The sequence below is a fragment of the Barbus barbus genome (genome assembly GCF_936440315.1).
Source record: "Barbus barbus genome assembly, chromosome: 39".
NCBI lineage: Eukaryota > Metazoa > Chordata > Actinopteri > Cypriniformes > Cyprinidae > Barbus > Barbus barbus.
Genome location: NC_136717.1, coordinates 393,858 through 411,443, shown reverse-complemented (window position 1 = coordinate 411,443; position 17,586 = coordinate 393,858). Strand labels below are relative to the sequence as shown.

Below are 17,586 nucleotides of genomic sequence, written 5' to 3'. Positions count from 1 at the left end.
TCACTATTATGAATTATCTATAGATTATCTATTTTATAAGAATAATAAACCATTATAAGATTAACAACAAAGTTTAAGTTTAGACAATCATTAAAGAGTTGTTTAAAAGGGATAAATGTGTCAGTATTTATATATTTTATCTTGCCTTTCAGTAATTAACCATCAACTGTATTTGAATAGACCATTTCTGGGGATGTAAACAGTGGAAAAAAGCCTTACCTCACCTCCTGTTTAACACATCTAATTTTCTTCAGTTTTGAAAATCTGAAAAGGTCCAAATGATAACCAAGACAAGCAGGAGATGTTCATGGAGCATTGACACCATGGGTATCATGGTCTTTGCTAAATAATAATGATCTGTGCATACTGGAATCCACTCTGAATTAAAACACCACATGCCTGGCATTCATAATGCTATATATTTCTATCAATATCAGGCTTGTAACAGCACACAAAACTCTGGAGAAGATGAATGGATCAAATGCATCACTTTTTTATTCAGTATTTAACACTACTTGCACAATATGCAACAGGCTGCGTAAGAATAAAAATGTGTCATTTCAGCTCGGTGATTGTTTACATTAACTGTATTTGTGAAACTAAAAACTCTCTAAAACACTTCACTTGAAAGTACTCTTAACGTACTGAAATTTGTTTTCTAAGCAACAAACACAAACTTGTTGCCTTCAACAGGAAATAACATCCAGATAAAGGCCCTTTCCCCTTTTCTGTTACATTTTTCGCTTTAAAGAATCAATACGATTCTTAACATAAAATTTGACGCCCTCCCAACTTCTCCCTTGAAGTGCTGCTGGAGAGCGTTCAATACACTCCATACACTGAGCTTTACCAGGAACCTGTCCAGACCTGATGCTGTCCATCAGAGTCTTCTCCACAGCCTCAATCTCCTCTGGAGACCACTTTCTCCGGGGGTTCTGTGACAGTCCTGAATAAAACAAGAGTAATTAGTCATTGTGATTAGTTAAAAGTGACTCAAAACATCGACACATTTTTTGCTAAAATCATGGTTGAAAATCTGTCAATTCTGGCACGTTTACATGCATGTCACCAAGTAACAATGGGAAACAAAACTGCTGGTAATTCAGTCAATGTCTAAGATAAGGACAAAAATGACTAAACATTTCATTTATTCAGTTTTATTGGTCTTAATCATAAATGACTGCATGGGAAATTGGTGACGGGATCTTTGTACTGGACAAGCCTTCCCTTTCTTTTCATGTTTAAGCCTTCAGTAGATACTGGTCTGAAATAGGTTTTTGCTAATTAAAAGCTGCACATGCTTGAATCATATTGGCCCAGGGTGACCAACAGCAACACATCTAAAAATCTAATAAGAGCTTTTGTAAATGTTTTTATCCAATTCTGACATCTCTAGCTGCACTGCAGTCTACAGGAGTTTTGTTGATACTTTAATTAGACCCATTCACATTGCAATCATACAGTGTTTCCTTCTTGACAAATTATGATTTCCACGATGCAGAAAACAGACAAAAATCACAGAATCCAGTCATATTTTGGATGGATACATCAAACGTAGGTCAGTACAATTAAATCAAAATGCGATATGGACTATTGTCTATGAATATTAAGCCGCAAAAATGCAGTGTTTTATTGGACAAAACTGTCTAAGAAGAAACCACTGAAATGAAGACTTGGTCCATTTTGGATCTATCTGCCATGCTGCTGTAACAAATCTCCATCAATGCAGATCACTGAAAAATACACACTTTCTATACGGTCGTGTCAAACCTCTCCAAATTTCAGCTCCACATGAAAATCAAGGGAATTCTGTTGTCATCAAAATGTTTTTTTTGTGCAGATTCCTATTGAAATGACTTGATTTTGACTGAACTTTCACAGAAAAATGGAAAGTGTGGCCTATTTCATAAGACATTTGAAAATAGCTTACTCTTCGTTGTGTGTGGTTCCTCCAAGTCCTTGCCTTTCGGCTGCAGTTGTTTATCAGTCTTGCCTGTTATAAACAAATGAGCAAAACTGAAAAGACTTTCAATATATGCAATATTCAGTAATGGCATAGAATAGACTAAATGGTTACCAGTAACTGTGTCACACATGTATTTAACAAAGATTAACAGGTGAAACAACAACAAAAACATCTTTTCACTTCTCTTCTCAGGATATAAAAATATAATATAGCATGTATAGGATATAAAAATAATAAAAGCACTGTACGGAATTTAACTCTTTTTACAAGTACAACAATATCAGATGTAGGGCTGGATTTAATCGATTAATTCAAATTTATTTTATTTTTTAGAAATCAAGGATTCACAATTTTTGAATAAAAATATTACCAAACGTGTGACGCGCTCATATCGCAAGGCCTTGTGTTGATAAAGATGCGCCGCGTGCAGAGGAATAGGAGAAACATGCAAGAATATGGGAGTGAATGTCTTTTAAGTTGAGCGCTGTTTAGAATGAGCAGCTGATGCGAGCGCAACAGTTAAACACGTCCATGGTTACACAGAAAAAAACAACAATGGAAACCTGTAACTACTGTATGTCTCATATTTCATGTGACAGACTGAAAGATGCATTTATACATAATAATAATCTACTGGTGTTTTATCTTCAGTCATTTTGAATTTGAATTACCTAGACTTTTGAGATTTATTTTAAAGCATTTTCCTCCTATTATATCTGAACATAATAAGACAAGTTTGAACAAGATGTAGTTGTAGTTCATGCATCTTTTCTGTAAAAGATACTTTAACATTTACATCATGTTGACAACTTCATGTGGTGCACCTGGATTAGAGTTTGCTTTAAATAGAGGATTAATAAAGAAAACGATCATTTGAATCATGTTGTAGTTACATTTTTTAAGTTGACTAGTTAAAAATCGTAAAAAAAATCTAGAATCGGTCAAATGGTCTAAAAAAAAAATTGAGATTTTAATTATTTTCTAAATTGCCCAGCTCTAATCAGAAGTTTTCTTAATGCTTTTAAATCGCATTACCTTTGGGTGGTTCTTTATTTTTGTGTTGTCCAACTCCAGCAGAGGACTTCTTTGATTTATCTGGACACATAAAAGATTATTCAATAACAACTCCTAAATATCAGCAAGCACACTCAATGTTTTTCTTCCAGTAATATTTAGCCTTTTCTAGCTTTCCCATCGTTCCCTTTCAGACTGTTGTGAATTAAATTAGATTAGTAATAGTGAGAAAGTCTAATTGTTCTCCAATAATGCCAGCAGTAACAGTTTAAATACTCATTTATTGTCCTGTACACGTTCAGAATATGTTGCCCATAATGCGTTTCTAGACTGAGAGCATGCTGGACGGATGAATAATGAACGACACGTGCGCAATGCACTTCTTGTATAGACATGTTTCTGAACGTTTAGAACGATGCTTTATATTTCCGGTCTCTGTTTTCTACTCACATTTACATATTTTCCGAGCTGATATAATATAATGTGAAACCTATTCAAATGATTTTAAAATCACGTGGCGCCGTTTTTCATCACTTTACAGTGTCTTTGCAGTAAAGCACCTGTCATAGTTTAATGAGTGGGAAGATGACATGAAGCGACGCGAGGTTAGCTGCATTGAAAACACATCTGTAGTGAACAGGGCTCTCTGACCACAACAGTGGACAAAGGTTTACTACATTTTGATTGGATCTTGGTGGACTAACATAAGCAAACTGTCCAACGCCATCAGATAAAGATGCCAGGACAACGGCCAGACACCTCTTAGAGGGCAAGAAGAAGTTCTTCCATCATGTTTGGACTTAATGTGTTCGTAACATTGCCAAAGGTATTCTGGTTGTGGTTTGGTAAGTGAATAATGCATTGGAAAAAGCTTTAGTGACACTTTTCTGAATGTGAGTTTGGACAATGCAAATACGGTTCACAGGAGGAAAGAAAGCCTCTGATGGAAACAGCCAATCACAGCCTGGAAATGGAGAAGCGCCAGATTGCAATCTCCTTCTCATCAGAAAGAGATAAAGGTACCTTCCCAAAAGACACTCCGTGTTCTGAGTCTCCGGCCTGTTACAGGGAAGGCAGCAACAGAAACAAGCGATCTGAGTCTCCAGCCTGCGGGGTAGGAGATAGAAACAGAAACATCCATGTTCTGAGTCTGAGTCCCATAAGGGAAGAGACACTAACAGATACCAAGTCCTGAGTCTCCAGCTTTGAGGCAGCAACAGATACGACCACATTCTGAGCCTCCAGCCTGCGAGGAAAGAGATACTCTACGTTCAGACTTCAGAGTCTTCGTCCAGCGAGACAACAGATGCAGCACGTCCTGAGTCTCCATCCTAGAGAGCCAAAACGGATCGACCAAATTCTGGGTCTCTAGCCCAGACGGGCAGAAGACACACAGACATCTGCAACAAGGTTAAGCTCCGGCGAGCAAACCTTCACTTCAAGGTACCTTTGCTTGTGTGTTCCAGGCTAAGGACCTTCTGCACCTACTCCACGGCCACACCTGCATGTTCCAGATTTTAGGACCCTTTGGTGCTCCAGGAGATCAGCATCCTCCAGCACTTCATGTTCAAGGCTGTCGAAACGGATTCCTGCTCCTTCTCCACTGCATTATTACCAGCACAAGCAGTGGATGAAATCCCCACCACCGGACTGCTCACTCAGCCACAGAGCACATAACTATCACCTATCCAAACCTCTTCCAGAGACCTTGGCAGTGTTGTGTATCAGTACATGATTTTTCTCATTTACATTAAATAGCTGATATAGCTGATTGCAGTAGATGACAAATAATGTTCCACGTATTTGTTAGATGCATAATAAGGTTGTGAATGTACAGCTCCTGATCGGGGTGAGGGTCACAGGATTTTGTCCACAGAATGATAAGAGCAAACATTATTTTAACATTTTATTATTTAACACCCAGTATTTTAACTTAAGCGCTGCATACAGCTCTGGACATGACAGGTTTTCTGGAACGCAAAACAAGTGCTTTAAAGGAATTCCTTAGTTTATTACGTTACTGTGGCAGCCAACAACAGCACAGCTTAACCCTCCGCACATTTTTATATTTATATTGAAAAAGTTTCAATTCAGTCAATCTTTTTATCGTGTTTTAACGGATTTCTATGGAGACCGGAAAACGAGAGCATCCAAACGGAAGTTAGAATCCATCATGGCGCCGCTCACTGGTTACTCAGGATAAAGGTCTATAACACTGCACAAAACCACAATAAACAGCTCTTTTGTTTTTAATTCAAGTCGTCACTGGTCATTATTGCCTACTGAGCAAAGGCGGCACGACACACACTACATACCTGCTGAATCTGGAGGTGAAGGTGAAGGTGAAGCATCATTTTCGGTCGCTTCTTTCTCGTTCTCAGACTCTGATCCATCACTGTCCATCAGGACTCGCTCTAGAAAATACAGCAATCACATAGACACAATAATCAGGTAGCAAACTAAACATTTTTTAAACCGCTACATTCAACAAATGTCTATAATCGACAGTGGTGTTCCTGCTGATCGTAACATGGTATTTGAGATTTTTCAATCAGCTTTATTTTTACATTGGCATCTGCCAAAATAAAACTATGGAGGAAAATGTGTAAATTAGGGCTGGGAATATTTAGGCACTTCACAATCCGAGCCGATTCTGGGAGTCATGATCTGATTCCAAAACAATTCTCGATCTACATTTTTTTCCTAATTAATTCTCCTACTGTGCAAATACATCTTTACAACTTTACATTTTAACCAAAATTGGAGTTTCTATGGTTTTTGTTTATAGTTGGAATCTCTGTGACAGTACTGCCATCTTAAAGGGATACTCCACCCAAAAATGAAAATTCTGGCATTAATCACTTACCCCCATGTCGTTCCAGATCTGTAAAAGCTTTGTTCGTCCTCGGAACACAATTTAAGATATTTTAGAATAAATCCGGGAGGCTTGTAACTAGGGATGCTCCGATCAGGATTTTTGCAGCCGATACGAGTACCGATTTCTTGTCATGGTGATCGGCCGATACCAATTCTAATGCTTCAAGCTTTATATAACATATGTAATAAAATTATATAAATCATAAAAATTATTCCTTATACAGTGAACATTTTAATATTCCTTTAAAATGGTGTTTATGCATAACATTATGTATATCAGGGATACTAAATATAAGACAAAAATAAATGCAAACAAAATGTCTGATGCAACCCAAGGCAGAGATGGGCTCGGACTCGAGTCGCAGTTTTATAGCCTTCAGACTTGACTTGACCTGAAATGACTCCAGACTTTATTCGACTCGAGGAAAAGGACTTGTGAATATTTTAAAAGCAACTCGAGTCTTTTATCCTTAAATACTTCTATAAGTGCATCCATCCGGACTCCGAGCCGTAACAGGAGCACCATTTTAAGTGAGCGGCGCATCAGAACAGCGGAGCGGATCACATTACAAGCGCTCCGGGTCGTTTATGGTAAATATCTTTCAGTGCTATATCCTCTTATTTTTATCTAAAGCTAAACACGCTTTATTCAAGCCCTTTCAGCTCGGTGCGCTTTCTCTCTCCGGATGCGCGCCGGTGCCAAGTTCAAGAGCTGCCGCGGTTATTTTAACAACAACAGAAACACGGTGAGAGGCAAAATTATAGATTACTTTCACTAAAATACAGCAGAAAAAAACAATGCTGCAAATACAATTATTTTTCTATTTATCTATCTATAACTTATGACTCAAACCAGATGTAACAAGACGTTTCTGATCTACATTTAGCTATATATATATATATATAAATAATTGTTGTTAGATGGCTAGGTTGGAATTTAAACTTTGAAACTGTTATTCTCAAGATGAGAACGTTTTGATTATCCAATGTATTGACGTCATCAAATTGTGATCGGTACATGAGACCGGCCAAATGTATGAGTACCGATCGAGTCATAAAATGTGAATATCGGCCGATACCGATCTCCGGCCGATCGATCGGAGCATCCCTACTTGTAACTGTTCCATTGACTGCCTGATAAATGACACGGTCAAGGTCCAGAAAAGTATGAAATACATCATCAGAGTACTCGATCTGCCATCAGTGGTTCAATCACAATGTTATGAAGCAACGAGAATACTTTTTGTACAGAAAGAAAACAAAAATAACGTTGTTATTCAACATTTCGGCAGCGTAACATCACCTTAGCGCCATTTTGGAGAGCACTCGCTGGACGCACATAGCGTGCGCTGCTCTGTGTCAGCTGCAATGCAACGAGACGTCTTCTACACGCATTTACGCTTTGATTTGAACGCAAACAGCGTATCGTTCCATTGCAGCTTTTACAGCTCTGGAACGGCATGGGGTAAGTGATTAATGCCAAAATTTTCATTTTGGGGTGGAGTAACCCTTTAAAATTAGGGGTGCGAATTGGCACTGGTTTCACTATTTGTTTCGATTAAGATTATCATGTCAACGCTTCAATTCAATTCAAAATCACCATGCATCAGAATGCAACACATCCTCATTTTTCAATATTACTGCACATGGCTACTTTTTCATTTTTCGATTTTTTTCTCCCACCACTAGTGTAAATGAGTTTACTTATTTATTCATGCCTGTTTACCTTGTGGATCAATCTGGATCTCATCTAGGTTCTTTCCTTTAAAGTCAGACAACTGTCCTCGTTCCATGGCCATAAGTATTTCGCTGATCTTCGCCAGCTGTAATGTTCCTTCGGGCAGGCGATAATACTGGCGATGGACCCTGATGTCGTGTCCTAGGAAGTCAGCGAGGTCGTCCATTTCATTGTCCTTTAAGTTGAGGACCTTGGACATGGTGGCCATGTGCTTCCTCAGTTTGGTGGAGGATAATGCAGTTGGGTGTTTTGCTCCACAGCTTTGAGCGATCTGACGAATAACATCCGATCCTCTGAAGTGACTGAGTGCTTGTGGTCTTCCAAACATGAACACATTCTCATCGAGCACATCACAGTTGCGGCGAGTCTTCACAAGCAACTCCATCGATGTCACCATATCTGGTGTGAGAAGAATGGGGACCTTTCGTCCACGTTTGCCTCTTATTTCAATTCTCTGGAAGTGCTTGCAAAGTGACTTCTCAAGGTCTGATAAAGCAAGCTCTACATCTGGATGAGTCGATGAGGTGTCTCTCAATATAAAAGCATTGAGGGGCATCTTGGACACCTCTCCTTCCCGTCTACGATTGAACATTATTGCCTGACAGAGTGTCACCTTTGCCAGTTCTGACCAGTTCTTGATGCTTGGTTGTTCTTCGAGTTTTGTTTGATACTTCTTACTCTGGCTGTCAAGATACTGGTGCATTTTTTTCACATCATCAGCAAAGGGAAGAAGTTGTGGGGAGTTCCATTTTGCTTCACTCAAATTTCGGAGGGCCTGGGACGACTCACTCCATTTAGTGTCGCAGATTTGTTTGAAGGCCTGCACATTGCTAAGGGCATTCTTATCACCGGACATCATTGCCTCACATTCAATAACGTCAGCCATCTTCTTGAGGTTGTGCCCTAACTTCAGGGCTGCCACACTGTGAACCGCTTCAATGACATGAGGGAAATTAGCCGGGATGAAGAAATCTGACACCTCCTTCAATTTGCTGTTCTTTCCTCCTTGGAGGACCAGGCGCCCTGTCTCACGCATCTTTTGTCTGATATATTCATGTTTTGTGACATCATGGCCATGCTTATTAAACAGATGCTGTCCTAATTTTAATATGATTTGCTCTTTGCGGACCATATTTGTTATCTCATCCTCATGCATTTCATGCACCATTTTCCAAAATCGTGCATTCACACCATCTGGAACTGGTTCAGCATACGTGCAAAGCGACTGAACTCGAGTTTTTCCTGGCTTCATTCCTTTGACTTTCTGGCTTAGGTGGCATCTCTGCATGTGTCTCCACATTGATTTCCTTTTCAGGTACGCCGCACAGTTTACGCAGTGCAAGTAGTCACTTGGTTTTACTGGTGCAACAGATTGCTGTCGGGGGATTACAAATCCTTTTTCTGTAACTTCAGAATTATGAGGTGAAGAGGACCTGCTTTCAGGTTCAGATAAGGAGGATTCTCCAGTATTGTTTTTGTCCGATGAAGAGGATTCTTTGCTTCCACTCTTAGCCAAAGAACAAGAACGTGTCAGACGCCTCCTTTTCAGTGGTCGAGATCTTGATTTTTTTGACATTATCTTTCCTTGACTTTTCTTGTTTCTTGCTTTCTTTTTTGCTGAACCACTCTCTTCCTCTGCTGAAGTGTTACTTTCAGATTCTTCCTCTGTCTCTGGTATATATTCTTCCTCACTCAGCTCTGAACTGGACAGATATTCTCCAAGCATTTTTCTGTTAAGCTGTGAATAAAAGCCACGAGTTAGAGGTCTTGATCAAAAATGCCATGGCCGACAACATATTAAAGGAACAAGCCACTATTTTTGAAAATAGGCTCATTCTCCAATTCCCCAAGAGTCAAACAGTTAGTAAACATTCAGCCGATCTCCGGGTCTGGCGGTAGCACTTTTAGCATAGCTTAGCATAGATCACTGAATCGGATTAGACCATTAGCATCGCACTCAAAAATGACCAAAGAGTTTTGATATTTTTCCTATTTAAGACTTGACTCTTCTGTAGTTACATCGTGTACTAAGACTGACGGAAAATGAAAAGTTATATTTTCTGTGCCGATATGGCTAGGAACTATCCTCTCATTCCAGCGTAATAATCAAGGGACTGTGCTGCCGTACCATGTGTGCAGCAGGAGCAGTGATATTACACAGAGTCTGTGGAAATAGTCCCCAGCTTGCAAGACACGCTCCCTGTGCAAGCAGTTGGTCACATTGGATATGTTGACGGAAGTTATCCTATTATCATTACGCCTGCTGCACTCGTGGTACAGCAGCACAGTTCCTTCATTATTACACCGTTATTATAGATTATTATTGTTTCATATGTGCAGGAAAAAGGGACACTTTTCATATAAATATGTTAAGATGTTGAAATAAACTTACGATTACGCTGTCAGTTCTTAGGAGCTCAGGTACAGTGTCCGTGTCCTTGTCTGGAGTGGGGTCAAGGGTCACGGTACAATCACTACCGTCGGAGCACTGATGTCTTTCCTGAAAAATGATACGAAAAATACACTCAAATGCACATTTTTAATGGCAATTCATTTTAGCTCGGAAAGCTGTTTTAGCTGTGCTTCAGTTAGTACAATGTTAGCCAAAAATGATCTCCTTTCACCTTGTACAACACAGATCGCATCAACATTCTTGAAAACAGACGGTTACCAGAACTCCCCAACATTTCTTTAATCAGAACAAGTAAAAGAGTAAAAATCACCAGGCTTTATTAAAGCTTTATTTTGGGCGTCCCGTGGCTCACCGTCTAGGGTACCTACTATGTCTGAATCTAACACAGACCCTCTAATGCAAGCTAACACGTTAACAATTTGTGGACCAACCGCTGACTAGAGAGACCTGCTAACTGAAAACGATAAGTTTGATGTTATGATAACTCAAAATTAACTTTTTAACAAACATAAGACTGACCTAGCAAATGAAGCCATACAAAAGACTTAATACAACTAACCTTTGTTTTCATGCTCTGATATAAATATAAAGTCATTTACAGTTTTTGTGTACGCCTTCATGTATCGTTCTTCACAAGCATTGTGATGCGCTCTAAGCTTCTGGAGGCGACTCAAGTGATGCTTCTGAAACTACAAGACAAAAAAACTACGTTTTAAAGTTTTTTTGGAAGCTTTTCTTTTGCTATTTATGCTACCTTCAGAACTGAACCTTTAAATAAGGACTTATTGTTGACAGCAGACACAGAGGTGAGCCACAGGAGATTCCCTATATTACACTAAACAACTCGTTAAGAGTCAAATTAGAAATGGATACAGTATCCTGCAACACAACTGTGTTTGACTGTAGGGTTCAGGTGCTTGCCGGACACAAACGTCTGCATGCTTGCTGGTGCAGATGGGCTTTTGCAATGGCTTGTAGGGCTGTGCGATTTGGGGAAAATATCTAATTGCAAATAGTTTTTTTTGACAGATATTGCGATTGCAATTTGATTTGTGATTTTAAATTTGCTAAAAATCTTCTGCTCCTCTCTAAAAAGATTCTAAAGTCAAGCTTCAGCTCAATGTTGCCAATAATGTGCAGCACAGTATGAGTATCGTTACCCTGCTGAATAACAAAACTATAGAAACCATCACAGATATTCTTATAGTTTCCCTAAAAAACATTACAAAATTCCTTTTTGTTTTGGGCATTATTCCAATGGGAATTACTGTTGTTCTATTGGTTGCCATCTGCTAGATTACATCCCACCAATAGAATGCATCAAATACCAGCAGACACCATTATAGTTTACATTAAAACCAGTACAATTCCCATCATAACCCTTAAATACATTACATTTTCTATTGTGTTTTGGGAGGGGGTCTACTGGCTTGTTTTTCTGCAGGGAAGATTATAATGGCATTACTACTTTTACAGAATTACTGAATTTCACAGGAAAAATGTGTTTATTTTTTATAAAAGAACTGTATCTGTAGTCAGTTATTAAAGTATTACACGGGCTGATTTATTCATTTTTAAGTATTTTTTAAGAACAAGTGGGAAATGTGCTGAATGTTTTATTTCATCCAAGTGAAATTAGCAAGCAGTTAGACTTAATTTACATTAGTTTTAAACGCGGAGCCAGGCGCGAGTGGACACAGGTTGTGCGCGTGCGTCAGGCCTCGTCCATATTACCAGATGCGCTCGTGAGAGACTTGCGGCGCAGAACCGGACGCCAGACCGCGAGTATAAAGAGCATTACGAGACAGGCTGCGTGTAACCGGCTCGTCCGTGAGACGTGTGAGCCGCTCAGCGTGGGGCAGAGCGGAGCGAGTATGAGAAGCATTCAGAGACACGGCTGTGTGCGCGCTCTTCTGAATTAGCCAACATGCAGTATAAACTTACTTCAAATTAATCTGTTGGGGAGATAAAATGTGTAAGATAATGTTGATGTAGCCTACTAATAAAAACATCTAAAAATGTGTATCTTTTATTCTCCAGTATTGAAAGCAGAACCGATAAGGGAGCTCTTGATATGCGTTGTGACGCAGCTCTTGCAAATGACCTTTTTTGTTAGTTTTCTGTCATTTCGAGGCTGTAGTTACATACGTTTCTCTTTAGTTTTAATTTGCCTAAGTTTCGATCTGACCCTTTTTAGATGGTGGGTGTTTAATCAGTTGGCTAGAGCAGTGCTGATCGGGGAGAACGGAGGTCACTCTGTTGGTCAGTAAGACTGTCACTCAAGGCTGGCGGTCATGCATATGCTCTGGAACGGAGGAATATCACGTCCACATCGCAGGCTTTGCAATTAGCAAATTGCAACGTCTCAAATCGCGATTACGATTCTATTTCGATTAATCGCACAGCCCTAATGGCTTGGGAGAGTTTAGGTGTTGAATAATCCAGACCTGTGAATCAGTAGTGATCTTCTTTTCAGGACCGTCTGCCACATCATCAGCTGTAATTCACAGAAGACAAAAGCTTGTTTAGGTTCACAAAGAACAATGCCAGGCTGTTCAAACGTTTGTAAAATATTACAGAAGACACTAGAAGTTCATTTTCACCAACAATGAATGCATGTAAAAATAAAAATGTAATATTTCAGAAAGGTATTTTTCACAATAACATAATCATATGTCTAGTCCTTTTAAACTGATTAATGCTACCACACCAAATAGTATGTCATTTGAAAGCATTTCAAATATTTAACAAAAAAAGTACATATATTGAATTGGTTTTTGAAATTAAATTTTTTTTTAACTAAAAGCAGCAGATATAATTAACTACTTGGTTTACTTTCTACAGATGATCTCTTCTCTTTTTAAATAAACCCGTAAAGAAAATTTATAATCATTATAACAAAAAAATGCAGGTTTCGATTCCAAATTAAAGGCATAGTTCACCCAAAAATGAAAATCAGCCTGTCTTTTACTCACCTTCGAAGGTGTAGGTGACTGTTCTTTCAGACGAATCCAGTCGGAGTTATATTAAACAGTGTTTTTGATCTCCAAGCATTAGAATGAAGCATACGACTGTTATTCCAGAGGATGTTTCATCCATCATAAATCATGGGTCACACGTAGCGATCCCGTACATTGTTGTAATAACAATATCCATATTTAAGGACTTATGAACACTTTTCTCTCACTTCCTCTAACCATAGCCGTATGCCTCTAACAGTCAGACCGCAGACCGGAGTCCGCTGGAGCGACACGCTCTTGTGAACGCGTGTATGACCGTCACAGGAACTGACAGGAAGTGCTTCAAACTTCTTAAATATGGATATTGTTATTACAACAACTAGGGGTGGGCGATATGGCAAAAATATCATATCACGTTTTTAGAAATATCACGATTTCACAATTTTATCACGATTCTTTGTCATGTTGCTTTGACTATTTTGTCTGAGCAGCCTAAATAATTTCCCTATTATAAAGACAAAGCCTTTTAAGGTAACAAAATATAAAAAGAATGGTGGATATTTAGGCCAAAGTGGGCGAAGATAAAAATATGTCATTATTTTATATTTGTTATTAAAAATAAGAACAAAGATACACATTACAAATACCCATAATATACAAATAAAACAGTGTTTCATTTTCAGGTACAATAGATGTATTTAGCAGAGCATTCAAGAAATTGAATGAACAAATATAAAAATAAAACACTTTATAGATTGATTCCTACTAAAGCAACTGTATTATAATTTTTTCTCGTTGTGTTTTGTTGTTTTAACATTAAAGAATAAAAATGATGTCATCTGTCTGTCGATTCTGTCATAGTGTATTATATTTATACCATCATTTACATTAAAATTACTTTTAAACCTGAGTGAGTTTCTTTCTTCTGCTGAACATAAATGCTATTTTGAAGAAGGTGGAAAACCAATCAGTTGCTGGTCCTCAGGGACTTCCACAGGATTGTTCTTTCTATCAAAGTCAATGTGGACCAGCAACTGTTTGGTTACCCTCGTTCTTCAAAATATCATCTTTTGGGTTCAGCACAAGAAATTAATAGAGGTTTGGGACAACATGTGAGTAAATGACAGAAATGTAATTTGAGGGTGAACTATCCCTTTAATGACAGTCGACAGCATGTTTAGTGTCCTGTCTCTTTAAGAGCTGCACGCATCTAATATACAGACACACATCCGTTTCTCTCTCAGCTGTTTACTTTCATTTTAGAGATAACCAACTGAGTCTGTATGTAAACCTTGTGTGTTTTGACAGTATTAGCACAAGATAAGTTAGTTCAGTAATCAGGCGCTGTTAGACAGGCCCTAGTGCGAGCGCTTCGGGGGTACAGGAGGGTGTGCGCTCTCGTCAGATGAGAGTGAATGAAACGTTTAACCAGTAAAGGCTTTAAAACACGCAAATACTGTAGTTTTGTGATTGTGAATAAGTGCAGTGTCCTGTGAGAGTAACTCTACCGCTGACTGATGTGAATGTATGTGGTGTTGTACAGTATATAGAGACGGTGGCGCCAGAACTGAGCTGATAGAATATGTGCTGGAGCACCATACTACCATATTTCTTCAAAAGCAGATCGTGGACACATTTTTATCATCCACGATCAAAGATCGTCATATCGCACACCCCTAACAACAACGCACGGGATCGCTACAGATCGCTTCATTCACCCCCGGAGCCGTGTGACCCATGATTTATGATGGATTGAACATCCTCTGGAATAACAGTCGTATGCTTCATTCTAATGCTTGAAGATCAAAAACATTGTTTAATATAACTCCGACTGGATTCGTCTGAAAGAACAGTCACCTTTGTTTGGGGACACTTCATTTCTAGTGATTATCGTTGATTTGATTACACAGATCCTAATTAAACTAAACTGAGCTAGACAATGACGTCTCTGCATTCAATAATGCCTTTAACTGAAAATTGAGTGTTTAATCTCTATTCTCCTATTTGATACTGTTCAGTGCTTTGACACAATCTGTATTGTTAAAAGCCTTGAGACTTCCATTTAAACTGACCAGTAATTAATTACTAAATTCTTTACCTATAAACAGAAGATGTGAGATTGAAAGCGTACGTCACGCACATCCATGCACTCGATAGAGGAGAGTATGAGGGCTATGTTGGGTATTCATTTTATTTCAAGGTTGTGCTCTTATAAGCCTGGGTTACTCTGGCTCATAAAGCTACTTTTAATTCTAAGCTTGAAGAATAATTTTGAGTAATATTTGCCACACTATAAACTTGATGAGCTCACCTGTGCATCCAGAGCTGTCCTCCACAGGTGACTGGATACCAGCTTCATCTTCCTGCAAGCACAAGTGTGACAGTCACTCAAACATCACGATCTAACATTACATTACACTCTACTTTAAGCTGCAATCGTGTAATTAGTCAATATATTAAAGTATTTCATATTGTGAATTAAGGCTAGATATTTTCAGAACAATTTGACAGAAAATGGCATTTTCCAGTCTAGAAAACTGCATTACAGAAATAGAAAAAACTTGTTCTGTATTTATTGAACTTGTCTCTTGCATATTTTAAACATAATGGTGGTGTTTTTAGTGGGCCAGTCATGAATCCAGCCTCAGACCCCCCACATGGCTCTGCACGTGCAGGCCTCTAATCAGACTCCAACACCAACTACACATATCGCTTCAGACATTAGTTTACACATCAAGGTCAAAATATGTCCTTCAGAAATAGCATTAAGACAACATAGCATTAAGAAATAGCATTAAGACAACATTTTAAAGTAAATGACGTTTATAAGTGGATTAAGGCTAAAACACACGTTAACCGTGCGATTCTAACTGTGGCCTTAAAACATGATCTTAAGACTTATAAGAATCTACAGCCCTAATTAATATATTATTGTTAACATTACTGTCATTTTGGTACATTAATCTATACTTTCTGCAAAGCTGCATTAAGTTTATGTTGATTGTGAAAAGCGCTAACGCACAGAAATAAACTGACGTCACTTTTTATGCTACGATATATGTCTAAACAATACGTAAGTTTCATGAACAGCACAATATTATATTGTAATCATGCATAACTTACTTTCCCGTCGTCCATCATGTGTGGTCCTCCTCGCGGTGTGTGGAGCATCTCTGAGGCGGGCGCAGGTGTGGAGGAGTGGGGGAGGGGATGGTCGCGGTGGGGACGCGCATCTCCGCTTCTGTGTAACGCGCCGCTCCATTACAATACGACCATTTCTCTACACGACTTTCCTTTGTGTTTTTCTGGGATTTCTGTTTTCTTTGCAAATCGGTGAATCAGCATATTTGCTCTAACAAAATAAATGCATTTTCCAACCTTGGAGATTTAATGACTCAACCGTTTTTGTTTTTTTTTTCAAATTAAAAAAAATGACAAAACGTTGATATAAAAATAAATTTATAGCTATTACATTTTACATTTAAAAACAACACATGAAGGAATGGATCCAATTTAGAACTCCCTTTTTATGATATTAATAAAAAGTAACTATTACTAGCCCTTGTAATTATCAGACCTGATATTATTTGACCCTCTGAGAGGAGATAAAATAAATAAAATAGGCCTGAAACAAGTGAGGCTTGTCTTCATGAGACCAAACGTGATCCTGAAGCCTCTACTTGAGGCCTTGTTCTCAGATGGTTTCTGACTAAGTGAAGACCATTTCTAGACTGAGGTGTCATAGATCCATGAACCTGCGTGTTTCTAGCTATTTTAACACAACACAAGAAGCAGCTTGAGTTGCAGCTAACATTAAATGACTTTCATGAATATCTTAACCAAACGTGAACTTTTGTTGGACTCTTAGAAGGGACTGAAATTAAGCGTGTGAAACAGAATGGGAGTCAGAGCTGTTGTTCTTGTTGATGTCCTTAGAAATTGTCTATATTACATTTTTTTACAATTGCAAGGACACATTTCTCAATACTTAGGTCACTTTTTCAAAACTCTTCACACAGCGAGTCTATGTGGGCTATCATTTTTATCATTTGGCACAAAATGCATTCATTGACCAAATCTGTCAAATTATATGAATTCCTTTATCACTTCAACACAAACACCACCAAAACTTTATGTAATATACAAGACAATGTGACGTTTACATAATGTTTTCAAAACTATTCAAAACCTAGCACAGTACAAAAATGAATAAGCCAGAAATTTGCAACATTTCTACTGTAATATCATATAGAAAAATGTTCTGAATGTAAAAAAATCTAATGTTATCAAAGCAGTTGCTGTAGCTGAACATCTTCACAAGTGTTAGTCTTTCACTTTCATTATCTTCTATACAAAGGAGGAAAACTTAGGAATAATGTTGTAGTGAAATGTAAACATGGAGCATGTAACATACACTGCAGTGAATTATAAACAGAGAGAGAGTCTCATTCTTGTTTTGTAAAGAATTTTCCAAAAGAAAACATTGTATAATGCCTCCTGTTTTTAGGTTGCTGTGTTATGAGTGATAAAGTGTGTTTTAGTGCAGTCTGGATGTGAAATGAACTGCTGTGTCAAGCTGAAAGATGGTTAGGAGAGCTGTGTGAAGAGTTTAGAAGAA

General features: G+C 38.3%; 1 protein-coding gene across 1 annotated transcript; it reads right to left on the bottom strand.

Annotated features, from left to right (window-relative positions):
• Positions 1-471: 471 nt before the first annotated feature.
• Positions 472-16,154, bottom strand: LOC306858585 (uncharacterized protein). Its single transcript, XM_079399178.1, has 9 exons — positions 16,092-16,154; positions 15,280-15,331; positions 12,456-12,505; positions 9,988-10,095; positions 7,584-9,333; positions 5,296-5,394; positions 3,002-3,061; positions 1,931-1,993; positions 472-946 (listed from the first exon to the last, which is right to left on the bottom strand). The coding sequence occupies exons 1-9, from the start codon at positions 16,137-16,139 to the stop codon at positions 732-734; spliced, it is 2,445 nt and encodes an 814-aa protein (XP_079255304.1). The 5' UTR covers positions 16,140-16,154; the 3' UTR covers positions 472-731.
• Positions 16,155-17,586: the final 1,432 nt, after the last annotated feature.

What these genes read in the sequence shown, in the direction of transcription:
- LOC306858585 (XM_079399178.1), bottom strand. Translation starts at nt 16,139, where the DNA reads ATGCTCCACACACCGCGAGGAGGACCACACATGATGGACGACGGGAAA. An exon ending in AGATCACTACTGATTCACAG is followed by an intron (nt 10,096 to 12,455) that starts GTCTGGATTATT and finishes ATCATTTTTCAG; the next exon opens with GAAAGACATCAGTGCTCCGA. An exon ending in GATCCAGATTGATCCACAAG is followed by an intron (nt 5,395 to 7,583) that starts GTAAACAGGCAT and finishes TGTATTTTCTAG; the next exon opens with AGCGAGTCCTGATGGACAGT.